This window comes from Globicephala melas, chromosome 11, assembly GCF_963455315.2.
Source record: "Globicephala melas chromosome 11, mGloMel1.2, whole genome shotgun sequence".
Classification (NCBI taxonomy): Eukaryota; Metazoa; Chordata; class Mammalia; order Artiodactyla; family Delphinidae; genus Globicephala; species Globicephala melas.
Window position 1 is genome coordinate 602,796 of NC_083324.2, and position 24,709 is coordinate 627,504.

The 24,709-nt window shown below is 69.3% G+C and overlaps 1 protein-coding gene across 1 annotated transcript in view; it reads left to right on the forward strand.

The window, feature by feature from the left end:
* Window positions 1-3,592: 3,592 nt before the first annotated feature.
* The window catches only part of PLXNA1 (plexin A1), a 39,563-nt gene continuing 18,446 nt past the window's right edge, over window positions 3,593-24,709 (forward strand). Inside the window, exons 1-13 of the mRNA XM_030850742.3 lie at window positions 3,593-5,350; window positions 7,099-7,281; window positions 16,296-16,436; window positions 17,109-17,209; window positions 17,393-17,516; window positions 17,600-17,753; window positions 18,013-18,112; window positions 19,258-19,372; window positions 22,014-22,214; window positions 23,824-23,920; window positions 23,989-24,182; window positions 24,262-24,413; window positions 24,504-24,624. Of these exons, the coding sequence (XP_030706602.2) occupies window positions 3,980-5,350; window positions 7,099-7,281; window positions 16,296-16,436; window positions 17,109-17,209; window positions 17,393-17,516; window positions 17,600-17,753; window positions 18,013-18,112; window positions 19,258-19,372; window positions 22,014-22,214; window positions 23,824-23,920; window positions 23,989-24,182; window positions 24,262-24,413; window positions 24,504-24,624 (3,054 nt within the window). The 5' untranslated portion in view covers window positions 3,593-3,979. The remainder of the gene's footprint in view (window positions 5,351-7,098; window positions 7,282-16,295; window positions 16,437-17,108; window positions 17,210-17,392; window positions 17,517-17,599; window positions 17,754-18,012; window positions 18,113-19,257; window positions 19,373-22,013; window positions 22,215-23,823; window positions 23,921-23,988; window positions 24,183-24,261; window positions 24,414-24,503; window positions 24,625-24,709) is intronic.

Sequence of the window (24,709 nt, forward strand, 5' to 3'; positions counted from 1 at the left end):
CGGCGCCGAGCCCGCGCGTCCCCGCCGGGCCGGGATGGGATCCTGCCCGCCGCGCTCGCGGGGCCGCGCCGCCTCCTCCGGGCCGGGCAGGGAGAAAGTTAGCGGCGGCGCCGCCGGGAGGGCTCTGCGGCCGGACCGGGCCGGCGGAGTGCGCTGGATCTCCGGCGCCGGCAGGCCCGCGCGGCCGGAGTGGGCGCCGGTCCGCCCAGGCCCGCAGGCCCGCGCCGGCTGGGAGGGGCGGTGCGCCAGCCGCGCGCCCGGCCTCCTCGCCGCCCCGCGCGGGGCCTCTCCAGGGTCAGCCGCTTCCCGCGGCCGCTCCGAGGGCTGCTGCGCAGCCCCGGGCCTGGTGGGCGGCGGGGCTGGCGGCGACGGGGCGCGATCGAGCGGCCTCGGGGTGGGGATTGCGGCTCCGGGTACCCCCGCCCGTTCCGAGACCCTAGGGGATACCGGGAAGGGGGCGAGAGGGCCAGAGGGGCTCCGGTGGCTGCCTAGAGCCGGGAGCTGCCCTTGGCTCATCTGTGGGGTGCTGGGGCCACGCCCCTTGAAAGAAAGAGGGGTGTGTGTTGGGGGACGTGGACCGAGCCTCTGCCCGCGAGCCTGGGCTCCGGTAGCGCGGCCGTCCGCGCTGCTCCACCTCCTTCCGAGCTGAGGCCGGTTCTCTGGGTCTGCGCGGGGGTGGGCTCAGCCTTTGCTCCTCCGGCCCTCTGGAGGCCCTGGGCCCTCGGGAGCTCACCCCAGGCAGGTCCCCTGGCTCCCTGCGGGTTTGGGGTGTGCAGGAGAGACCAGGTGCTGCGCCAGGCAGCCCAGAGCATGCCCGGTCCTGTGCCAGAGGCGGACTTGGAAGCCAGTGATTCCCTTCAGGGCCGGGCAGCAAGGGGGCCTGGGAGGGGGCCCTGGAGGCCCCGGAAGGGCATCTCAGGCAGGGGGGACAGCTCTGCCGAGGCCCGGCCCGCCCCGGTGTGGCTGAGGTGTGTGCTTGGGGGTGGGAGCGGATGAGGGCTCTGGACAAAGCAGACAGCCCTTTGCTGGCTCCTGGCTGTGGCTTGTGTGTTTTAAGCTCCCCCGCACCCCTGAAGGTCCCAGCGTCTTGAGTATGGCGTCAGGAGGAGAGGACCCTCAGGGAAGCCCGAAGGCAGGTGCTTTTTCTGCGAAGCAGGACTCCAGTGGCCCTGGATCCTGGTCCTGTGCATGCTGGTCCCATAGGGCAGGCCTGGAGGGGGAGCGGGCGGCTGGGGACCACCTCCCGGGGCCTCTGTTGGGGGAGGTGGGGTGACTGGGCAGCTCTTGGTCCCAGTTGCTGACAAGGTACCTTTGGGTAGGAGGGCCGTGTCTTCTCGGTCCCCCACACCTCAACCTGTCCGTGCCCCAGAAGAATCCAGATCTGGTGGGGCGGGGGGCGGGGGGGGCGCAAGATTGGGGCGGCCCCTCCGTGAAGAGGCCTCTGAGGGCCTTTGTTTCTCAGGGCGAGGAGTGGTGGTGGCCGCTGGGCCCGGGAGAGAGCAGGGGATGACGCTTGCTCCACGCTCTGCTGGGCAGCTGAGCCCGTCCTGTGCAGGAGTGGAGGCCACTGTGCCGGCCCGTCTGGCCTTTCCCTGCCCTGCGCACCTCCAGTCGGCACACCCGGCACCAGGCCGCTTCTCCTTCCCGGTCTGCTTCTCACTGGCCAGGCCCAGCCTGCTTCCTGTGCCGGCGCTGCGGTCACTCTCACCACCCTCTGCGTGGTCCAGCAGGTTCCACCCCCAGCTCTGGCTCCTCTGTGCCCAGGATGCCCCTCCCCCGCCAACTCTGGGGCCTGGTCCTTCTGGGGCAGGTGGAAGGGGCTCCCCAGACCCCAGCGCTGCTGCTGCTTCACCGCCCCCCCACCCCAGCCCAGAGCGTGCATCTGTTGCTGCTCCCCTCCCCCAGCCCAGCATGGAGTGAATGCATTTTCTCCTGGGCAGGCTGGAGGCCTGTGGGAGTCCAGGTCCCTGTAGGAGTGCTGAGAACTAGCTGGGTGACCTTGGGTGTATCCGAGCTGCGGGCCCGTCCCTCTTGGGTAGGGGCAGTCACCCAAAGTCTTCAGTGGCCCCTGTGAGGTGGTGGCCAGGAGGACTCAGCCCCAGGCCTGGTGCCCCTTTCCTGGCTGCAGCCCCGTGCCTCTGGCTGGTCCTTTCGGGCAGCTCTGTTGGGGGAGGGGCAGCAGGCCCCCGGCCAGGCTGGAGTTTGGATGGTGCTTCTTCAGCTGGGTTCCTCCCGTTTAATATAAAAAGTAGGGTCCGTAAATGCATTAAGATGCGTATAATTATCCCAGAGGAGGGGAGAGCCCAGCCCTTGGTAATTGCAGGCCTTCTTTGAACTGATAAACGGTGGTGCGTGATTCATGCTTTCTTTGGAGTTCCCAGGCTGTCAGCCCAGGCCTCACCGCCACCGGGAGGAGCCACCAGGTCTGCCCTGGGCTCCTGAGCTGGGGGCAGGGGCCGCCTGCGAGGTACCCGGCGGCCATAGTTCCTGGGGTGTCTGGGCGGAGATCTGCAGGAAGGCAGCTGACAGCCTGCTGGGGGGGCCCCTGCGGGCAGCACAGCCCTGTCCCCCTACTGCGGGATCCTGGCCAAAGGCCCGCATATCCTAAGCCTCAGCATCCCCCCTCCTCACCACCTGAGCAGAGGTGTAGGTTTTCAGTGGCATCCGGTGAGTGGGGAGTGAGGACACAGGGAGGGAGCAGGTCCTGCTCTGCAGGACCCAGTGGTTCACTCTTTCATTCACAGGTGCTGGGTCCTGGGCCGGCCTCGGGGGCTCAGCGGGAAACCACAGAGCCAGGCCCTGCTCTCGTGGGGCTGCCACTCTGGTGGGGAGCATCGGGGAGCGATGCATGACAAACCGTTAGCGAGCACCATGCCACAGAGTAAACGGGGTGACTGAGAGGGACGGCTGCTGCCTTCGGCCCGCAGGTCGAGGGCTGTGGGCAGGAGGCCAGAGGAGCCCTGTGCTGCAGGGGCAGACGTGGGGGCCCGGAGACCCACAGGCTCTGGGGCCAGTTCCCAGCCTGGACTTGGCAGGAGGCACCTATCCTTTGGGCCTCGGCTTCCCCACTTGTGAAACGAGAGGCGTTGTCTGGGGGCAAAGAGTGTGTGCTGCGCGCCAGTGCCTGCCTGCAGTGGGGACCCGGCGTTGCTGTGGTCGGTTTCCATCCGGGAGTGGGGTGAGGCCCCAGCAAGCCCGTCTGGGGGTGTGACCAGCAGAGCCAGGGCGGGACCCCTGCTGGCCCTGAGCGGGCACCCCCCTCATCCGGGAGAGGAGCTGTCGTCATTACCATTGCACGTATCGGGAGACCGAGGCTGGCAGAGAGGAGTAGCCCCCACCGGGGCCACGTGGCTGCAGAGCAGCAGGGTCTAGGTTTACCCTGGTGCCCGACTGCCACCTTCCAGGCTGCGGGGAGCTGAGACTTTCCGAGAGGAAGTAGGGCCAGGGCAGGATTCGGGGGCCTCACGCACGGGGCAGGGGCACCGGTGGGCTGGGGGTGGGGATGATGGGTGGGAGGTGCAGGGCTGGGGGCTGGGCCGGGGTCAGCAGGGAGCGGCCCTGGGGTCAGTGCGACTGGCCCCCCTTCTGCGGGCCCCGCCCGAGCGTCCTTGTCTAGCTGAGAGTAGGACTGCCCAGGGCCTCGGGCAGAGAGGTGGTCACCCACCTTGGGAGCTTGGAGCTGGGGGTCTTGTTCCCTAAGGCGTGGGGAGGCTTGAGTCGGGGGGTGGTGGCCCCCAGGTTTGGGTGTCGGTGGGGCTCCCGATCTAGACCCTGAGCCCTTGTCACCCACCTTCTTGTTCTGGGTTCATTTTTCTCCTCCACCCGGCCACGGTGGCCCAGGCAGCGATGGAGCGTGTGTGGCCCGTGCTGCCCGCAGGTCCTAGGCTTGGTGTAGCCGCTTGCAGGGTTCCAGGCGGGGAGGTGTGCTTCCTGCACCTCGGGCTTTTCCTGGAGGGGTGGGTCACGCCCCAGAAGTGGGATGTCCCAGGGGAGGACGGGCGCGTGGAGCTCGGTGACGGCACGTGTGTGCGTGTGGGGGGGCACGCGAGGGCTGCTAGCGCTTACACACTTTGTCCCCCGTTCTCCCCGCAGGGCTGAGGCTCCCGGCCCCGTGATGCGCATCCCTGCAGGACCTGAGCGCCGCAGCCCGAGGCCGCAGCCCGTCATGCTGCCGCCACATCTGAGCCCACGGGCGCTGCCGCCGCCACTGCTTCTGCTGCCGCTGCTGCTGCTGCTGGGGGCCGCGCCCCGGGCGGGCGGGGGTCCACAGCCCCCTTTCCGCAACTTCACGGCCGGTGAATGGGCCCTCACCCACCTGGTGGTCCACGAGCAGACGGGCGAGGTGTACGTGGGCGCCGTGAACCGCATCTACAAGCTGTCGGGGAACCTGACGCTGCTGCGGGCGCACGTGACGGGCCCCGTGGAAGACAACGAGAAGTGCTACCCTCCGCCCAGCGTGCAGTCCTGCCCGCACGGCTTGGGCAGCACCGACAACGTCAATAAGCTGCTGCTGCTGGACCAGGCCGCCAACCGCCTGCTGGCCTGCGGCAGCGCCTCGCAGGGCATCTGCCAGTTCCTGCGGCTGGACGACCTCTTCAAGCTGGGCGAGCCGCACCACCGCAAGGAGCATTACCTGTCGGGCGTGCGCGAGGCGGGCAGCATGGCGGGCGTGCTGATCGCTGGGCCTCCCGGCCAGGCGCAGGCCAAGCTCTTCGTGGGCACGCCCATCGACGGCAAGTCCGAGTACTTCCCCACGCTGTCCAGCCGCCGGCTCATGGCCAACGAGGAGGATGCCGAGATGTTCGGCTTCGTGTACCAGGACGAGTTCGTGTCCTCGCAGCTGAAGATCCCCTCGGACACGCTGTCCAAGTTCCCGGCCTTCGACATCTACTACGTGTACAGCTTCCGCAGCGAGCACTTCGTCTACTACCTCACCCTGCAGCTAGACACGCAGCTGACCTCGCCCGACGCCGCCGGCGAGCACTTCTTCACGTCCAAGATCGTGCGGCTGTGCGTGGACGACCCCAAGTTCTACTCCTACGTCGAGTTCCCCATTGGCTGCGAGCAGGCGGGCGTGGAGTACCGCCTGGTGCAGGACGCCTACCTGAGCCGGCCTGGCCGCGCCCTGGCCCGCCAGCTGGGCCTGGCCGAGGACGAGGATGTGCTGTTCACCGTGTTTGCCCAGGGCCAGAAGAACCGCGTGAAGCCGCCCCGGGAGTCGGTGCTGTGCCTGTTCACCCTCAGGGCCATCAAGGAGAAGATCAAGGAGCGCATCCAGTCCTGCTACCGCGGCGAGGGCAAGCTCTCGCTGCCCTGGCTGCTCAACAAAGAGCTGGGCTGCATCAACTCGGTGAGCGTCCCGCGGTCCCGGAACGAGGCGCCGACCGCTCGTTGCATGGCGCTCACCCTGCGCTGGGGGCCGCTGTTGACCCGTCTCCCAGGGTCAGGGCTGCACCTGGGCTGCGGCTGTCCTGCCCGTTAGAAGACGGGGTGGCGTGACCGCGTGCACGAGTCCACGAGCCCCCGCGGCCATTGGACGGAGCCCCTCTGACCACGCGTCTGGTGCTGTTGTGGGTGCTTTTGCGGGCCCCATCTTGTTTCCATTTCAGAGACAGGGTTGCCCGGGGCGGGGTGACTTGCCCAAGGTACACGGCCAGTAAGGGGCGAGCTGGGGCCACACCAGGGTCAGGTGGACACCAGATACTGTCCTCCCTCTGGGTCCTGTTGATAGGCTCTTGTGACTCTTGCGCTGGGCGCCTGGCCATGCACCTGACCTGGGAGCGGCCCGAATGCCCGGGGGCTGGGCGCTCAGGAGCCGGCAGTCCCATCTCTAGGCCCTGATGGGGTCCTCTAGGGGCCAGCTGCTTTTTGAGGGGTGTCTCTTGCACACCCCCAGGCAGTAGGACCCATTGTTTCTCTGAGTAAGGTCCCAGGCTCAGAGGGGATAAGGGACTTGTTCAGGGTCGCTGGGTAGAGGACCTCCAGTGCCAGGCCTTAGACCCTCTGATGCCGCTGCCTGGGACGCGCTGGTGGCCTAGGGAAAGCCCAGCCCCTCCCTGGCCTCAGTTTTCCCATTTCCGTCCTGGTTTGTCTTCAGAGCAGTGTGGGTTGGCCCTTCTTTCTCACATCTGTTGCTGTGTGCGGCGGGGCCTCATCGTAGCAGGGCTGCTCTCCAGACCTCGGCCTTGGGTGCACAAGGCTGGTGCATCGCCCATCCTCCCCTCGGCCTCTCGAGGAAGGTGTTTGATCTCCATCGTATAGGTGGAGAGACCGAGGCTCGGCGGGCCAGCGCTTGCCGAGATCTCCGTGTGCTCTGCGCGCCCTGTGCCACGGCTGGTCCCCCCTGCCTGGGCCTGGTCCCCACTGCCCCCCTGGCCCCTCTTCCCCTGGCCCAGCCCTGACCCCGCCGCCTGTGCTCCTTCTGCATTGGTGACCTCGCGCACTGCAAACCTCAGACCCCCAGCCTGCTGCAGGGGAGCCGCGCAGACTCCCGCCCGCCCGCCCCGCCCTCCCAGGCCCTTCTCCGGAACCTCCAGCCCCCGCGCCCGCCCGCCCGCCCCGCCCTCCCAGGCCCTTCTCCGGAACCTCACGCTATCGATTGTTTCCTCTCTGACCGTAGCCGTCTCCTCTCAGCCAGCCCCTCCCTTTGCCTTTTAGGTGTAAGGCTGTGTCCTGTCTTGAGTAAGCCGTCCTAGTGCCCCACCAGTCCCCGGCCACCGCCTGTGCGGCCTCACTGTGCAGCAGGCCTGGCCCCTCCCTGCCCACACCCAAGGCTGCCTCTTGCCTGCTCCCCACTCAGCGGTGGACGCAGGGCCTGTGCCTCGTGTGTGTGAGAGGTGCCCACCCCTGGCGCCTGCTCCTGGGCCTCGAGCGGCTTCCAGGGCCTCAGTTTCCCCATCTGTCAAGTGGGTCCAGGAGTCCCTGACCCCTGCCCCCGCCGCCCAGGCCGCTGCCCCACGTGTGGCCTGTGCAGGCCTTGGAGAGCGGCCCCTGAGCCCCCGCCCCAGCCTGGGGAGGGGAGCCGGCCGGTGCTGGCTGCGCCGCCCCGCAGGGCCCCAGGCGCCTGGCCTCACCCCCGACCCTCCCCCGCTCCCGCAGCCCCTCCAGATCGACGACGACTTCTGCGGGCAGGACTTCAACCAGCCGCTGGGCGGCACGGTCACCATCGAGGGGACGCCCCTGTTCGTGGACAAGGACGACGGCCTGACCGCGGTGGCCGCCTACGACTACCGGGGCCGCACCGTGGTGTTCGTGGGCACGCGCAGCGGCCGCATCCGCAAGGTCAGCCTGGGCCGGCAGCGCGAGCTGCCCCGCTCTGTGTGCCGTGGACGGGGGCGGGGACCTCCAGGGGCTCACGGGTCCGGGCCTGAGCGCTCCCTGTGGGCTGCTTCCGCGTCCGGCCCGAGGCCCTGGCTGGGCGTCGGGGCCTGGTGACGCCGGAGCTGCTGGCCTTGCTCCCCACGGGTGTGGGCGGCGGGGGCGGGGCAGGCCTGTGGGGCCCCCTCCCCTCCCGGATCCGGTGTCTGCTGAGGCAGCACTCTGCCCTGGAGGGAGGCCGCATCCTGCAGGGAGACGGCAGGGCCGAGGGCAGGGCAAGGGGGCGCCCCGCCCCCGCTGGAGCGCCAGTGTTGGGGTGCTCTGGAGTGGAGGTCAGCTCCTGGGCCCCTCGTGGGCCCCTGGGACGGGCCGGTCCCGTGCTTCCAGGTCTGTGTCCCCGCCGGCAGGTGCTGGGCTGAGCTGGGCAGGGGCGGGCTTTCTGGGGCAGCAGCCCCCCACGGCTCAGCTGCGACCTGGTGGGTGGTTAGGGACCAGGCCAGGGGAGGGCCGCCCGGCTGTGGAGGAAGTTCCTGGGGCGCATCGGGGTGGGGGTGCCTGGGAGCCCCAAGGATCAGCGCAGGGGCGGGGCCTCGTGCATGAAATAACAGCCCTGCGGAGGCTGCTGCTGACACAGCTCCCCAGCCGGCGTGTGCCCGGGGGTGGGCCTGGGCCCGGGGCCAGCCAGAGCCTTGCCTGCTCCCAGAGCGTGCGGGGTGGGGTGTCTCCCGTCCCTGCCATGCTGGGTGCCCTGGGAATCACGTCCCACTGCCGGCTGGCTCTGTGGCCTCTGGGAAGGGCCCTGCCCCCAGCCTCAGCTTCCCCATCTGTGAAACAAGCCTGAAGCAAGGGCTTCGGGCAGTGGGGGCCGTGCTGACCGAGGGCCCCCCGGGCCGGGTGCTGCGGAGTTCTGCTCACAGGACTTGCAGGCCCCTGGGGTGGTGGCAGCCCAGCTCGGGCCCCTGCCACCCTCCGGGCCAGCCCCTGTGCCCCCCGTCCCGGCCCTGGTGTCGCATCCTGCCTGCGCCCTGGCTGAAGGGCACTCTCCCTTCCTAGGGGTGGGACCTCACCCAGCTCACAGCTCGCTGCTGCCGCCCCAGGGCTGGGGGAGCAGAGGAGAGGGGCCGTGGACCCCCGTGGGTGTGCGCTGGTGGGCTGTGCCTGGCGGGGCCTGCCCCACTGCGGCAAGAGCCCCCGTGGGGTTCGGCTTTAGGTGAAACACTTGGAGGCCTTCCTGCGGGGCCCTAGAGCCTGCCACCTGGCCGCAGCCCGGGCTCCAGGGGCTGGGAGGGGCCCTCTCGATGGCTGGTGGGCTGGCGGGCAGCTGGCCGGGCGCCGCCTTGTCCCACGGCAGCCAGCCACCCTGTGAGGCTGGGGGAAGGCGTGAGTCCAGCGCAGCCTCCCTCCGCTGCCTGCCGGTCTTGCTCCCTGCCCCAGTCCCACCGAGGGGAAACTGAGGCCCCGAGAGTGGACCACGGGGGTGGCCTGGGCCCGCCTGTGAGAAGAGGCTGCTTCGGGAGTGAGGAAGCCACAGCTGCGGTCCCCTCGCCCCTCCGCACCTCCCCCGCACCTGCCCACCAGGGCACTGTCCACCCTGGTGCATCCAGCTGGGCCCCACACACCATGTGAGTGGATGGCGCCCTTTTCGGGGGTGTGGGGTTGGCCACGCCCAGGGGCGGCGCCTGCTTGAGGCTCTGCCCCCTCGCCCGCAGACCGGCCCCCTGCACCCCTCCTCCCTGCGCGCCCCTGCCCCGTGGGCACCAGGTCTCGTGGGTGGCCCAGTCCTCTTCTCTCCGGGCCTCCCTGTCCCGCGCTGGGGCCTGGGGCGGTGTGAGGGCCGGGGGGAGGGGTGTCCCCTCTCTGCTCGTAGGCCTGGGCTCCCTTCCCCTCGGCCCACCGGTTCCTGGACCTCCTGAGGTCCCCAGGAGAGGCCTCTGGCCTTGGCCCGCTTGAAGGACGCTGCTCCCTGCGGGCGCCCACGTCTCCCTGGCCGGGCCTGGCCTTCGGCAGCAGAATTCCCACCCCTGCCTCGTCCCTCTCGTGTCATCCTGACCCAGCCCGGGGGTGGGTGCGGCCGTGGTCCGGGGGCCGGAGCCGGGGCAGGGGGCACTGCAGCCGGCACGGTGCCCCCTCCCTGCTGGCCCGCCTGGCTGCCTCCTCCGAGCCTGGGGCGGGCTGGGCCCTCGGCTCTGTCTCCGGGGTTGAAATCCAGGCCCTTCCTGCCGGAGCCTCGCCCCACCACGTGAGCCGCGAGCCCTGGCTCCCTGTCTCGTGTCCTTTGTCTGCCCCGAGCGGGAGCCTGGGCCTGAGGGCTCGCCTGCACCCAGGGACAGGCCCGCTGCGCTGACACACCCCATCCTCCCCACGTCCGGTCTTTCCCGGGCTTTAAAAAGCGACTGGGCAGCCCTAGAGACGTGGCTGGCTCTGGGCCATCTCCAAACGGTGTTGTGTAAAATTGTAGCTGATTAATTTAAGCGCTGCCCGCTTGAGCCGCTGAGGGCTGGCTGGGGTGCCCCAAGTCCGCTGCCCTTCCCCAGAGGCCCCGCCCGCCACCTGCCCCTCCGACCCCAACCGAGGCCGTCATCCTCCTGTGCAGACAACCCCAGACCTCCGCCCTGCCTGTCCCCTCCTGCGCCTCCCCTGCCCGGTGGCCTCCGGGTCCTTGGGTGCCCGCGGGGGAGTGGGGGGTTGGAGAACAGCCTGTGGACTCCTGCCGGGGCGCCTGCCCTGCGAGTCCACAGCTGGCGGCATGGGCCTGGTGAGAGCGGTTGTCCTGCCACTGCTGCAGGGCCGGACTGCGCTGGGGACGCAGCTGGCCCTGCCGCTTGGTGGCCGTGCCAGGCAGGCACGTGGCCCCGTCCCCCCAGTTAGCCGGTTTTCCGAGAGAACCTGAAGATCTGTGTTGTGTGACGTCTCTCGACGGTTAAGTGTCGGCAGCTAATCTACGTCTTAAGACAGCATCGTGGGCCGGCCTGAGCGGCAGGGGTGCATCATGGGCCCACGGGGCACCGGGCCGCGGGGTGGGCCCCGGGGCCGCGCAGCTGGACCCCAGGCTGGGCCCACCAGTGGGTTCACAGTGCTTGCTGCCTGTGCGGTGATCCCGTAGGGAGGAGAGACCGCGGGCTGCGGTCTCCGTGCTCTGTCCCCACAGCGGGCCTGGTCTGGCCTGGTCTCCGGCCCCTCGGGCATCAGTGCTCCGCGTGCCTGCCGAGTGCAGCGCTCTGGGCCTGGGTTGCCGGGAGGGGAACGTCCTTTACCCTCCAGAGATCTTGGTCTTGGAAGCTGCCTCCTGGCAGCCCCTCCCTTCACGCACCCCCCCAACCCCCGCCCCAGGATTCTGAAACTCAGAGGCCCTGGAAGCCGAGTGGCTGTGGGTAGGTCTCTGCGCCAGGGCGGCCTGTCCGCAGGGTCCCTGCTGCGCGCCCCCGTCCCGGGCCGACGTCCTGCTTGGTGCGTCTGTGGAGACCCCTGCTCCCCAAAGCCCAGGTCTGTGCGGGGGTGGGGGGTGGGGGAGGCCCCGTGGCGCTGGGGACGCTGACCTGTTGAGAGATGCTGGCAGGGCCTGGCTGGGCCGCCTCCTCGGCCTGCTGCCTGCACCCCCTCGGGGCTCGTCTCGGGAGTCTGGAGGACACGTAGATTTCCAGCATCCGCTCTGAAGGTTACCCACCCTCAGGAAAGCGCCCGGCCCGGGAGGTGTCACAGGAGAGCACGGCGGGCGCCTACTCGGGCGCTGCCCTTCCCGTGGGTCCCCTCAAGGCCTGACCATCCGTCCCTGGGCCTGGCTGTGGCCCGAGTCCCCCGGGACGTCATCTGTCTTCCTCTGCTCAGCACCCTGCGAGACTCACCTGTGCTGTGCAGTCAGTCCTGTGCCGTGGGGGCGTCCTGTGCTCCAGACACTCTTGACGACGTCGCCTCCTTCTGGGTGGACGTGACGTTGTTTCTGTCCGTGTTGCCGTTTCCAGCACCCGGCGGTGGGTGGGTCAGCGGTCAGCACGCAGCCCACCTCGTGGACAGTTTTTGGGTCCCTGCGGTGCTCCCTGCCCGAGGCGTCGTCGGTGGGGAGTGGAGGGGCTTCAGCCGCCTGCTTCCTGCGTGTCTCAGCTGCTGTGCCCGTGGGGCCCCATGGGTGCACTGCCCCTGCCCACCCAGGGCGGGGGTCCCCGGAACCTGCGGGTGGCATCGCATGGTGCCCCGCGATGTGGCTGTGTCCTGGGGGACGTGATGTGGTCTCTGGCTCTCGAGGCTGGCTGGCTGCGGCAGGCTGAGCCAGCGGGCACAGGGACCTGTTGGTCACCCTGTGGGTCTGTCCGACCCACCTCAGCCCTCACCCCAGAGCCAGTGTTGCACCAGGGCACATGCAGTGACGGCCAGCGGGGTTGCCCACAGGGGTCTTGCCCCAGGTCCACCTCCCTGCAGGGTCTGGCTGGTCAGGCTTAGGCCCGGCGTCAGCACCGGGGCACCTTTGGAAAGAACGATGCCCTTGGGTGCAGGCCGGCAGTGGCCTTCCTGTGCCCGGTCCCCCGAGTGCCCAGGCTCAGGGCCAGCCTGGTGGGGGTGGCCTCACACGGCCCAAGGTTACCACCCACAAAGTGCAGGACCCCTGCCCCCTGGGCAGACAGGGCTCTGCCCTCCAGGGCCCATCTGCAGTGGGGTGTGGGAGCCCCCGGCAGCCCAGGAGATGGGTACGGAGGCCGGAACAGGCCAAGGAGCTGTGCAGTGCGTGGGAAGGGTGTTCTGGGTGTGGTGGACACGTCACTGGTGACCCTGCAGTGGTCACCAGAGGCTGCAGAGGTCAGGCCTGAGGACGGAGCTGGAGGGCAGTGGTGGTTTTGGGAAAGTGGAGGAGGTGCGTCAACTGCTGGTGCAGGTGGGGTAGAGTGGATGGGGGGGTCTCGGGTTTGAGACAAGGACATCTGGCTGGGTGGTTGCTGCTGCCTCCTGGCCCAACTTTCTGCAGCCTCCAGAAGCAGGGGGACAGACTCCCCAGGACAGCTGTCACCTCCTCCCCCCTGGCAGGGCTCAGCCGTGGGGGCCCCCCTCCAAGCACCTCCCAATTGGGCTGGCCCCTCCGCGTTTAGGAGCCGTGAGTTTCTTAATTCTCACAGCTCTGTGAGTGGGGTGTCTGTGGGCAAATGAGGAAACTGAGGGTCAGGGAGGACCACTGCTTGCGTTGGTTGGTCCCTGCTCTCCCGTCTGCGTGTTGAGGGTTGAGAATAGGAAGGATGAGATTCCTGGGCCCCCACACCCCAACCTTACCAGGTGTATCTGGCCCAATTACAACCATCAGGCCTCCTGCAAATCATGTTTTAATTACCTAATTACTGCCAAGAGGAAGTTGCTAATTGCTTTTCCAGTATCAAATTCTTCCTGGCCTTTCTGAGGACGGACCCAGGAAGGGGCCTGGAACCTGCCCCCCGTCACAGAAGGGGGGATGCTGTGGTGGCCTGTGAGGGGGTGGGGAGGGGTCTGGGAGCTGGACCCATCGGGCGGCCTCAGCCCCGTCCGGGAAGGAAGGGGTGGCAGGGCTCCCGTCCCTTGTAGCCCCTCCCGGGACCACCCTGCCTCCTGGGGGCTGGGAACAGGTTTGGCCGCTGCATCTACAGGAAGAGGGGGTGCCCGTGAAGTCCCAGCACCGCGGTGGCCTGCTGGCCGCTGCCCGTTCTCTGCCTGTCCCCCCACCCAAGGGCCTGTCCTACTCCTACCCTCATCCTCGTCCGGAGACCAGGAGTCTCGCTCAGCCAGGGCAGCCCCACTTTGCAGATAGACAGGGGTGGGCGGGACAGGGAACTTGCCCTTCCCGGTAGGGGCCGAGCTGGGCAGCCCCCTGCCTCCGGGGGCTAGGGCGCGTGCCGGCCTTGGCATGCAGCCTGGACGCCCCAGACATCCTCCCTGGTGCCCACACCCGCCCTCGGCCCAGAGAATGGACCCTTTGTTGGCTCTGGGCTGGACAGACAGCTGACCTGGCCGGGCCGTCAGCTGCCTGCCCGCAGCCGTTGGCCAGGGCTTCGCAGTGGTGGGTATGGGTCAGCCAGCTGGCCAGCCTAGGGCTGGGGCCTCCAGGGGCCCCTGTGCAGGACTTCCTGTCTGCTGGGCCCTGGGCCCCAGGGTCCTGCTGGCCTGGGGATGCTGAGGTGAACCCATTCCCTGGCCCGTCTGTGTGGTGCGGTGGGCTCGTGGTGGCGGTAGGTACACAGCCCGTGGTCAGTGCCTTGCCTGGCCCTGGCTCCCAGAGGCTGCTGGGGCCCAAACCCTTCGTGGGGGCACTGACAGCCCTTGTGCCTCAGCTCAGAATCCAGGGGACTCCCCCTTGTACAGAGGAATAGGGACGACCCCGGTGGAGAAGGGAGCAGGGTCCAAGGGTCTGGGTCAGAGCCGGGCTGGGTGGGTTTCTGGGCCGGCAGGCGTGCCAGGGCAGCTGGACGGCTCCGCTCAAGCCAGGGGGACCGAGCTGGCTTTGGGGAAGGAGAGCTCTCAGCTGGTAGTGGAGAGTTCTGGTGGTCGTGGGGGGAAGGTTTGCAGAGCACAGAGGTGACAGCTGGAGGTCAGGGAGGACACCAGGGAATGAGGAGTCTCCTGCCCAGGGTGGGCCGCCCCAGGTGGGTGGCCCTCGAGTGACCGCTGTGGGCAGGGGTGTGGCGTCAGCACGCACGCTGCCAGTGGTGTGTGTCCCGCTGTCCTGCCAGCTGCTGGGCCCCGTACCCGCCCTGCGCGCCCCTTCTCCCCGGAGCGCCCTCCTGGTGGCCTGCCGCATCCCTCCTCCCACTTGTGGAGCAGACTCCGCGTCCCCAGCTGCAGCGGGCGGTCTGGAGCCCGGGGTTTCTCTGGCAGGTCCTTGTGGGCCTTCGTTTACCTCGGTGCTGCCCGGGCCCTGCAGCCCGAAAACCAGGCTCCGTGGCAGGTGTGTCCCGAGGACTGGCCGAAAGCCGGTCTGTCACGTGTGTGTGGGGGGCTCCTGCGGAGCCTGGACGGGGCTGCACGGTGCACAGAATGGGGCATGTGCACCCACTGGCCTGTGGGCCGTGCCTCCCTGGCCCCCCCTGTTCTGTGCCCTCCGGAAACAGGGGAGCCTTGCGAGGTTAAGGGCTGGGGCCGCCCAGTGGAGGGCAGGTGGGTGGTAGAGGGGTGCGTGGCGGATGGACAGCTGGACGAGCACACTCCTGCCGCAGCTGTTGGGAGCCACCTGTCGAGTCGCGGCACTTGGCGGGCCTGGGGGCGGGGCCACTCTAGAGACGGGCTGGCCGCCCTCCCACCTTGCCCGGGACTGTGCCTTCCCCTGGGTGCCGCCCTCCCTGAACTGTCCCCCTTGTCCCCTACGGGGTGGTGGGGGCACCGCTGATGCGACGTCCACGCCCCAGCCTGCACCCTCGGCCCCGAGCGGGTGGGAGAGGCTGGGGCCCGGCAGTGTCAGGTCTGGGCTCCAGGGGGGCTGCGGCGGGTGGAGGCGCCTGCAGGGAAGAGGCGCAAAGGACCCTGGTTTGGGCCATTCGTGTTGAGATGAGTCTGGAGCTCTGGGTCCCCCCTGGTGCCCTGCCCTGCCCTCTGGCCGTCCAGTGCCCGCTCCCTGGCTGTGGTCCAGCCTGGCCTTGCTGCGCCTCTGTGGCCGGCCCTTGGGTTTTGGGGGTTGCCTCGGGGCCTGGCCCCCCGGGCACCCTCTGCTGGGTCATTTAGTCCCCGGAGTGGCTCTGGTGTTGGGGGAGGCTCCCGTCGCTCAGGCTGCGTGGGGGACCCTGAGGCAGAGGCCCCGCAGCCGGGACGCGCCTGAACAGGGCTTGGGCCCAGGTGGTGTGGGTGCAGAGGCCAGCCTCCCGGCCTCCCGGCCTCCGTGGCCAGAGCCCAGTCAGCTCCCTGTGAGAGCAGGGCAGCAGGCTCTGGGGTTGGGGGGTGCAGGCTGGGTGCGTGGCGGATGGACAGCTGGACGGGCACACCCCTCCAGGCCCTACCCGGGGGGGCTGAGGCTGGGCTGCTGCACGCCCCCTGCCCCCCTCCTCCCTCCCGGCCCAGTCCTGCTTCCTCCCCTGCCGGCAGGCGCTGGACTCCGCTCTTCCGGGTCTGGTTTGACTTAAGCCTGCCTGCCCGGCGGGGCGGCAGCTGAGCGGAAGTGGGGGGGTGGCCGCGGGCGCTCAGGAATGCGGCCCTCCCCTCCCCCTCCCCCTGGCCTCCCCGGCCGGGCCCTCTCCCAGCCGCCATGGAGCTGGCCCGAGCTGGGGGTGTTCGCCTGGCCGGTCAGGCCTGCCCTGCCCTGTCCAGTCAGCGTGAGGCGCCAGGGAGGGGCGCTGGGCCGAGGTGGAGGTGGGCTGGCGGCCCCGGGAGCCTGCCTGCGGGCTGAGCCGGCCGCCCCACGAGTCCCGTCTCTGGAAAGCCCCCCGGCTCTCGCTGCTAATTAAATACTTTGTTTGGTGAGAGCAGCTAAAGATACTCGCAGCGTGGCGCGCAGCGGCGAGAGCTGGCTGAGTGAGCCCCGCGCGTCTGGGACGTAGAACGTGTATTTCCTCATGCCTGCGCCGTCCGCCCCCTCCCGCCTTCGTGCTGGCGGTGCCCGCTCTCTCGGCCCCGGCCCCCCTGCCTCCCACTTGGGAGGATCCTGGTCTCTCTCCTCAGTTGCACTGGACGTCCCTGCGGGCCCACCGCCCCTCGTGCCCCCTCCCCTCTGCACAAACAGCCCTCCCTCGGCGATGGGGATGCCCAGCCTGGCCCCAGGGAAGGCCGCCCCGGGCTCCTGCCGCCTCTGCCCTGGACGTGGCTGTGCGGCTCGGGACGGGTGGTGGCTGGAGGGCTGTGGTTTTCTCCAGCCCTCAGAGACCCCCACGCCCGGCAAAGGGGCTGGGCCGCACCGGCTCCTGGGCGTGGTGGGGGGGCCTCGGCCTCATTCTTCAAGGGCTTGGGGGGGGTTGCTTGGGGCGCTCCCAACCCCACACCTGGGCTGGGGGTGGGCAGCGGCTGGAAGGCACTGAGGCAGCACCACGTGGCTCTCGCTGCCACAGATGCTGGTGGACCTGGCGAACCCCGGCGTCTGGCCGGCCCTGGCCTACGAGAGCGTGGTGGCCCAAGAGGGCAGCCCCATCCTGCGTGACCTGGTCCTCAGCCCCGACCGCCAGTACCTGTACGCCATGACGGAGAAGCAGGTGGGTGCCCCGGAGAGCGGGCGGGGCCGTCACTGTGCAGCCAGCCTCCAGGCTTGCCCCTCGTCCCTGGACGACTGCACACCCACGGGAGCAGATGCCCAGCGAGAGCGTTTTCAGGGGAGTGGTGTTGGGGGGTTTGGGGTGTCCGTTGGGGCCCCCTGTTCCCGGTCTCTGGCCTGGCCGGCTCGTCAAGGTCGCGTGCCGTGTTTCTGGTCCAGCCTGCTTGGAGCCAGCCTCTGCCCTTCTGCTCCACCTGGTGACCCCGTGGCTGCCGGAGGGGTGCAGGTGGGGCCGCGCCTCCCTTCTCTCCTGGTGGCTCCCTTCCCCTTTGCCCCCTCCCGCCATCGGGTTATTACTCGGTCGCTCTGTGTCTCGGGCCAAGCCGGCGAGGTTGGGGTAAACGGTGCCCTGCCGGCCTCCGGGCTCAGGATTGGGGCTCCCCTGGGAAGCTCGGGGTGCAGCAGAGCGAGAGGTACTGGCCAGAGCTGTCGCCCGCACCGACTCGCGCCCTGGAGACTGGCCCGGTCTGCTTGGCCTGGCTCGGCCGGTCAGGGTCACCCAGGACTGGCCCTTGGATAGACAACGCGTGAGGAAGGCCCGAGACGGGGCTGCCTGGTGTGTGGGGGACAGGACAGGCCCGAGAGGACCTGATGCCGAGGCCCTTCCTGCCAGGTGACTCGGGTGCCCGTGGAGAGCTGTGTGCAGTACACGTCGTGTGAGCTGTGTCTGGGGTCACGGGACCCCCACTGCGGCTGGTGTGTCCTGCACAGCACGTGAGTCCGCGCAGGCCGTGGGGGTGGCAGGGGGCCCGGCGACCTCACTGGGAGCCTGGGGGCCCGGCTCCCGTGACCCGCTGAGTGACAGGAGCCCAGCTTCCCGGGTCTGGATGGGGTGCAGGGTGGGCCAGGGGCTCCGCTGGCCTCTTGCCTGAGCCCGCCCCACGCCTCTGCCCACAGCTGCTCCCGCCGGGACGCCTGCGAGCGGGCGGCTGAGCCCCAGCGCTTCGCCGCGGACCTGCTGCAGTGTGTACAGCTGACAGTGCAGCCCCGCAACGTGTCCGTGACCACGTTTCACGTTCCGGTGAGCGCGGCTGCTGGGGCCGGGGTGGGGCAACGCGGCGGCGCAGGGGGATTGGCCAGTCACCCTTTTCCCCTGCCACCCAGCTTGTGCTGCAGGCCTGGAATGTGCCCGACCTCTCGGCCGGAGTCAACTGCTCCTTTGAGGACTTCACCGAGTCTGAGGGCGTCCTGGAGGATGGCCGGATTCACTGCCACTCCCCCTCCGCGCAGGAGGTGGCGCCCATCACACGGGGCCAGGGTGAGGCCGAGTGGGCCGGCCTGGGCAGCGCGGGGGGCCTCCTGTCGGGGGTAGACGGTCACTGGGACAGTGGGCGGGCGTCCCGTGGTGACCGCGGAGGGCATCAGGGGAAGGCACTGCAGGGCTGCGGGGTGGGGGGGGGGGCGGGGGCGGTGCCCTTGGCCGTTGGGAGGGTCCTCGGCGAGGCCTTTTTTCTGCGCGGGCTCCTGGGTTCAGCGGCCCCGGGGCCCTGGTGACGGAACCTGTGCCACTGTTACAGGAGACCAGCGGGTGGTCAAGCTCTACCTGAAGTCCAAGGAGACGGGCAAGAAGTTTGCGTCTGTGGACTTCGTTTTCTACAACTGCAGCGTCCACCAGTCGTGAGTGTCTCTGGCCTCCTGCACAGAGTCCCGCGGGGCAGCACTTGGTCGGGTCGCAGGAGCCAGGACGGGGCCTCGAGGGGGAGGCCGGGTGGCGGGAGCGGCAGCTGGGGTGCGACATGTGCTGATTCCCCTCGAGTGGGGAGTGGGCCGCGGGCACCAGAGCAAGGCAGGGAGCTGGGGGCGCTGCTGCGTCGTCCAGGCAGGGCACGGCCAGCCGGGGCTCGGGCATTGGATACCTGCTGCTCTGGGGCAGGAGGGGTCCGGGTCCCCTCTGGGTCGGGCAGCCCCTGGGGCACGGACAGCTGGGTGTGGGCGCTCTCCCTGGGCCTCTGGTCTTCTGCGAGCGCGCCAACCTCAGAGGAAGAGCAGGAATTGCTGAGGGCCCCCTGCGCATCCCGCAGCGGCCAGAGCCCTGGGCCGGGAGGGGGTCAGCCTCGAGCCGAGGCGCTTAATTTTTCAATCGTGTTTTCGTTTGTCAACCGACTTGCAGGCTGACGCACTCCTGGCTGTTCGTGGGGCGCCCACCGTGGGCCTGGGTGTTGTTGGCACTGGGGTCCAGCCTCCCCGTGCTGGGCGGGCTGGAATCTTTGGGGCAGGGGCTGTGCTCCGAGGCTTGGAGGGGTCGAGGGTCTCTGTAGAGGCAGGGCGGTGGGTTATGTGGAGCTACAGGGACGGTGAGGTGAGGTGAGGTGCGGGCTGTGCGGCCCGTCCAGGCCCTGGAGACACGTTGGAACGAATCAGGCCCTTGCCAGGCGAGCCTGCTTTCTGGTCGGGGAGGCGACATCTACCACGGCCGTCCAGCCTGCAGCCGCCACTCAACACCTACGTTTAAATCTCAGCGAATTAGAACAAGGTGGACTTTAAAACGTGCTCCTCGGCTGCACTAACGCGTTTCCAGCGCTGATGGTCACGCGTGGCCTGGCACTGGCTTTACACGTGTGCTTCTCTGAGAGGTTCTGTTGGCTGGCGCCGGGGTGGACTGTCAGGCAATGGAGGGAGGAGGGAGGGGAGCCCCGGCAGGCAGAAGCAGACCAGCTCTGAGCAGTGAGGAGCGGCCTGTGCAAAGGCCCTGGGGCGGCTCCCTGATCAGCAGCAAGGTGGGGGCCCGGGCTGCGGCCTCACCACGCGCCCTCTGCCTGCAGCTGCCTGTCCTGCGTCAGCGGCTCCTTCCCCTGCCACTGGTGCAAGTACCGCCACGTGTGCACACACAACGCTGCCGATTGTGCCTTCCTGGAGGGCCGCGTCAACGTGTCCGAGGTAAGGCGTCCCGTGGGCTGGGTTTGGAGGTGTGGAGGAGTTGGGTGCCGCCTGGGGTGGTGGGGATGCTGGCCGGAAGGTATAGGGGGATGCCCTCCGGGGCTGTATCGGCCTGGGGACGTCACACCCAGGGCACGTCCGGGGACGATGGGGGCAGGGACCGTCCTCCCAGTGCGCCGGGAGCTAGCTGGGAGCGTGTCTGGCTGGGTCCACGTGGACGGAGCTGGCTGGGCGAGGTGCAGGCGGCTGGTCTTTCCCGGAGTCGCTTGCAGGGCTGCACGGTCGCCAGTAGCCATCAGGTAGCAGTTGCTTCGGAGCCGAGCGAGCAGTGGGGCTGAGCACCAGGCCTGAGCCGGGCCTGCCCGGCAGGGGGTGGGGGCAGGGCTCCCCGTGCCCAGCCTTCGGGTGCGGAGCCAGGCCTTGATGCTAGGCCTTGCCTCTCCGGTAGCTAGCGCGTCTGTTGGCTGGATGGGGTAGGAGGGTGTGAGTCCCACCAGCCATGGGGCGCCTGGGGGCTGCATCTGGACTGGACTTGCCCGTCACAGAACCTGCCCTGGCTGCCCCGCCCCCTTCCCTCGGGCTTTGGTTCTTCCACTCCCTGGTGACGACGTACAGGACAGATATACGGGACAAGACGGCAATGGTGGGGGCGGGCCAAGAGCAGGCGGGGACGTGGGGTGGGCAGGTGGGCTTCCAGGTGTGTGGCCTGCTTGAGGAGCTGGCCCGGGGGTCCTGGGGGTGGGGCAGGGGGCGGGGGCAGCAGAATGGACGTGTGAGGTGGGGGCCCGGTCTTCCCTGGCCGTCTCTGATCTCTGTGCCCATTCGAGCCGTTCCAGCGGAGCAGGCTGCCCGGCGGGACCCTCAGGGAGGGCTGGCATGGGCGTCCCGGGAGCGGCAGGGGGGTAGACCCTGCTCAGGAGCTCGCCTGCGCCAGGCGGGGCCGGGGACCTGGTCGGGGTCAAGGGGGGCTGTCTGGGGATGGACTTCACAGACGGTCCCTCCTCAGCCAGTCCCAGGTCGCGTGGGGACGCCCCTAAGGAGCGTGACGTTTCCACAGTCCCCCCATCCCTGGTTCAGGTTTGGTCCCCGGGGCGACCCCTCCCCAGCTCGTGCTCAGGCCGCAGGGTCCCAGTCCCAGCACTTCTCTGCTTCCCGCCCGGGATGGGACGGGGTCCCTGTGCTCCCGCGTCTGCCCGGTCGGCTTCGGCTGGGGTGGCCACCAGAGCACGGTGGGGACGGGGTGGCCCGGCAGGGGTCCCACGCGGAGCACCCCCAGAGCAGAGCAGCCCCGGGGGGTGGCCTGCGCCCAGACCCGGCCTCCCCAGGGTCAGGAGTGAGTGGGTCGTGTGCTCCCCCGGCAGCCTTGTCACCAGGAGGCTCCGGGCCTGAGGCCGGTGCCCCTGCGAGCGGAATGGAGGTCAGTCTTCCAGACACTTCCTTGCTTTGTGTGAGAGGAGGGGCTCTAGGTGAGGAGAACCTAACTTGAGTTATGAAAACAGAGTCGCGGTCCTTCGTTCGCTCATAGGCCCCGAATTCCCTGGACGGCAGAGCCTCTGCGTCCACACTGCTTATCAGCTCCCTGCTGCCTCCGGCTCAGCCTGGTCTCAGGCCACTCGAGGAGGCTGGGGCCAGGCCCGGGCTGACGCCCGTCCATGGCTGGAATCATGAGGTGCCGAGGCCCAGCCACAGGGAGGCTATGGCCCGACAGGGGCGTGGAGCCTGCACCCCGAGACCCACAGGGGGACAGACAGCGGTGCTGGCCTCCCGGCAGCAGAACTGGTGTCAGTGGAGAGGGAAGGTGCGAGGTTGGGGGACAGTGGGAGCGGGGCCTGGTGGCCAAGACGAGCTGGGGCTGCTGAGGGATGTGGAGGGGCAGCAGGGGCGTCCCTGGGCTGGGGGCTGGCACGGGTGCCCTTTCAGGTGGCCACCGTGCACACCGGCAGCTCCCACAGGGCTGCAGCCTGAGCTCCAAACGCAGCCCACGTGTCGGTCAGTGCCCCGTGTGCAGGTGGCCGTCAGGGCAGCCGCAGACCCGGTGGTCAGTAGTCAGCCTGCCAGTCCTGCTCAGCTAGCTCTGCTCCCCCAGTGCCCCCAGGGGCCCCCAGAACCTCTGCAGAGCCGGCCCGTGGTGCCGCGGGAGCTGCCGTGGGGCGTGGGGATCGCAGTCTGTTTTCAGCGTCTCTATTTAAAGCACCTTCCGCAGGGTTCCTGCGGGCCGGCTCCTCCACGGTCGCTGCAGCCCTGCTGCAGGGAAGCCGGGCCGTTGCGTTAGTTAGTGTTGCTGAAGCGCTGGGCCCGGGGGCCGGGCTGTTTGTGTGCTCGCTCCGGCTATTTTTACCTACTCCCCGGGCCCCCAGCTGAGAGCTTGCTCCTGCTTCTGCCTCAGGGGCCTCTCGGCTGCTTCCAGATGGGGCCCCTCTGGTGGGGTCCTAGGACCCTGGGGCAGGGCACTCGGGCCCCGGGGCGGGCCTGCCCAGCTCACAGGGTGCAGCCCGGAACCCGGGCCCGGCTGGCCGTCATCGACGTCCTCAGTGTGCCGGCGTGTAAAATGGGCGCAGGGCTCTTGTCTTGGAGGAGCTCGGGCTCCGCGCAGCCCGCCCGCCAGCCTCCACCCCGGCTCAGCTGAAGCCTTGTCCCCCAGGACTGCCCGCAGATCCTGCCCTCCACCCAGATCTACGTGCCGGTGGGTGTGGTGAAGCCCATCACCCTGGCCGCCCGGAACCTGCCGCAGCCGCAGTCGGGCCAGCGGGGCTATGAGTGCCTGTTCCACCTCCCCGGGGGCCCGGCCCGCGTCGCCGCCCTGCGCTTCAACAGCTCCAGCCTGCAGTGCCAGAACTCCTCGGTGGGTCTGTGTTTCTGCTTTAGCAGAAGGGCTGCGCGTAGTCGGGTCTGCCACGCCCTGTTCAGGGGGCACCTCTGGCCCCCAGGCTGTGCCAGCCCCTCAGCCGGCCCGGGTGAGCAGGCTGCAGGGGCCACGCCCAGAGCCACGCCAGCGTTTGGAGGGAGCGTGTCTCAGACGTGGCTCTGCGTGCCGTCTTGGGGACCTGGGTGAGGGGGCTGGGGTTGAGGGCGCGGGGGAGTGACCCTGGGGGCCGAGGTCAGGGTGACGGCACCGGCTCCTTTAAGGCATACTGTGTCCGGACACAGAAGCCGTGCACGGTGGCCGGTGCATTCCCCCGACCCAGACGTGCCAAGAGGCAGTCACCTTCGGAGCCTCAAATCTGATTCGTTCCACGAATTAGGGATGGTGGTCTTTGCAGGGCCAGAACCTCCTGGTGGGCGAGGGGAGAGGGCCCAGTTGGTGGTCCTGAGGCCAGCTTGTGTCTCGCTCGCCCGGCTCGCCCCGTGACTGCCAGCAGGCCTCAGTCTGCCTATCTGTCCAGGAGAGCAGTGGGTTTCCCGGGGCTAGCCAAGGCCCTGAGTGGGGAGTGGGTACCTCTGGGCCACCTGCAAGGCCCCCAGAACCCTGGGGAGGGGCATAAAATTAGAGGTCAGGCTCCATTCCAGAGGCAGTGGACCCTTGGCCCACCAGCTCTGTGCTAGCGGGGGGGGCTGGGGTCCAGCGGTCGCCACAGTCTCCCAGCACAGGTCGGCCCCTTGGCCGGGCCCGAGGCTCCCCGAGCCTGCCGGCCTGTCCAGTCCTGCCTCCTCTCCGCTGCACCCTCCGCCTGCACCTCACTCTGGCTCCCCTGGCCTGACTGCCTGCACCCTCTCCTTCCTTTCTGCGCGTCCCCGAGGCCAGCTGTCTCTCGGTTTCTCCCCCATCCCCGAGCCTCTGTCACCTCTGTCCCTGTGCCCCCGCCCCCCCCCAGGCCCACATTTATCTTTCTTGCAGCCCTTGTGTAAAGGGAAAAGGGAGCGTTAGGGAGTTTGATAGGATCCAATTACATTCCTGCAGATAAGATGATGATGAATTGCCCTGGGGTGGAGCGCAAGTCTTCAACTGCAGAAAGTGGGACACAGCTGGGCGTCCGGGCCTGGGCTCTCCGGGGAGGGCTGAGACCCTGAGCCCAGCCCAGCCTGGGGTCAGGGGTGCCAGGGCACAGGGGACACACGTCTCACACCTCAGGGCAGTCCCGGAGGAGGGCTCGTTGAGCCCGTTTGGAGACGAAGCCGAGGTTCACAGAGCAACCCTGACGTGTGTCCAAGGGGTACGGGGAGTCCTGGCTTCCTGGCGGGGGCTCACCCTGGAGGCTGTGCCCCTGTAGCCGCTGGAGGTTGAGGGCCGTGGCCGTCCTTGTGCAGAGGGGGACCCGGGTGGAGCCCCCTCCGCGGGCCCGCAGGTGGGCAGCGCTGTGGGGAGCCTGCCTCCAGACTGGCCCCCAGACCCCGCCCTGCTGAGCCCGGGCCCCCAGCGGCCAGTCCCGCAGGTGGCCACAAGGGACACACAGGCCCTGGGCAGCGGCCCGGGCTCGGCCCGTGTGGCCTGACCACTTCTCCTGCCGCCGCAGTACTCCTACGAGGGCAGCGACGTCAGTGACCTGCCCGTGAACCTGTCCGTGGTGTGGAACGGCCACTTCGTCATCGACAACCCGCAGAACATCCAGGGTAAGCTGGGTGGGGCGGCTGGGGGGCGGGGCCGAGGGTGGCCGCTGACGCCCAGCCCCTCCCTGCAGCCCACCTGTACAAGTGCCCGGCCCTGCGGGAGAGCTGCGGTCTCTGCCTCAAGGCCGACCCTCGCTTCGAGTGTGGCTGGTGTGTGGCGGAGCGCCGCTGTTCCCTGCGCCCCCACTGCCCCGCGGACTCGCCCGCCGCCTGGATGCACGCCCGCCACGGCAGCAGCCGCTGCGCCGACCCCAAGATCCTCAAGGTGGGCAGGCTACCGGGCCTGGGGGGCGTCGGGGGGCGCTCCGAGCGCCCGGCCCGCATCCCAGCCTCTGCCTCCACAGCTGTACCCTGAGACGGGCCCGCGGCAGGGAGGCACGCGGCTCACCATCACGGGCGAGAACCTGGGGTTGCGCTTTGAGGACGTGCGGCTGGGCGTGCGCGTGGGCAAGGTGCTGTGCAGCCCCGTGGAAAGCGAGTACATCAGCGCCGAGCAGTGAGTGCGGCCGGCGGGCGGGGGGGGGGGGGGGGGCGGGGCTGGCGGTGGCCTGGCGCCCACGGCTGCTGAGGCCCCCTGTGCCCGCAGGATCGTCTGCGAGATCGGGGACGCCAGCGCGCTGCGGGCCCACGATGCCTTGGTGGAGGTGTGCGTGCGGGACTGCTCCCTCCATTACCGCGCCCTGTCGCCCAAGCGCTTCACCTTTGTGGTAAGCCCGCCCGCCTGGCCCTGAGGGCTCGCTTGTGGGGCTGGCCCGGGCCACGGGCAGCCTCGAGTGATGGGCCCCGCCCCCT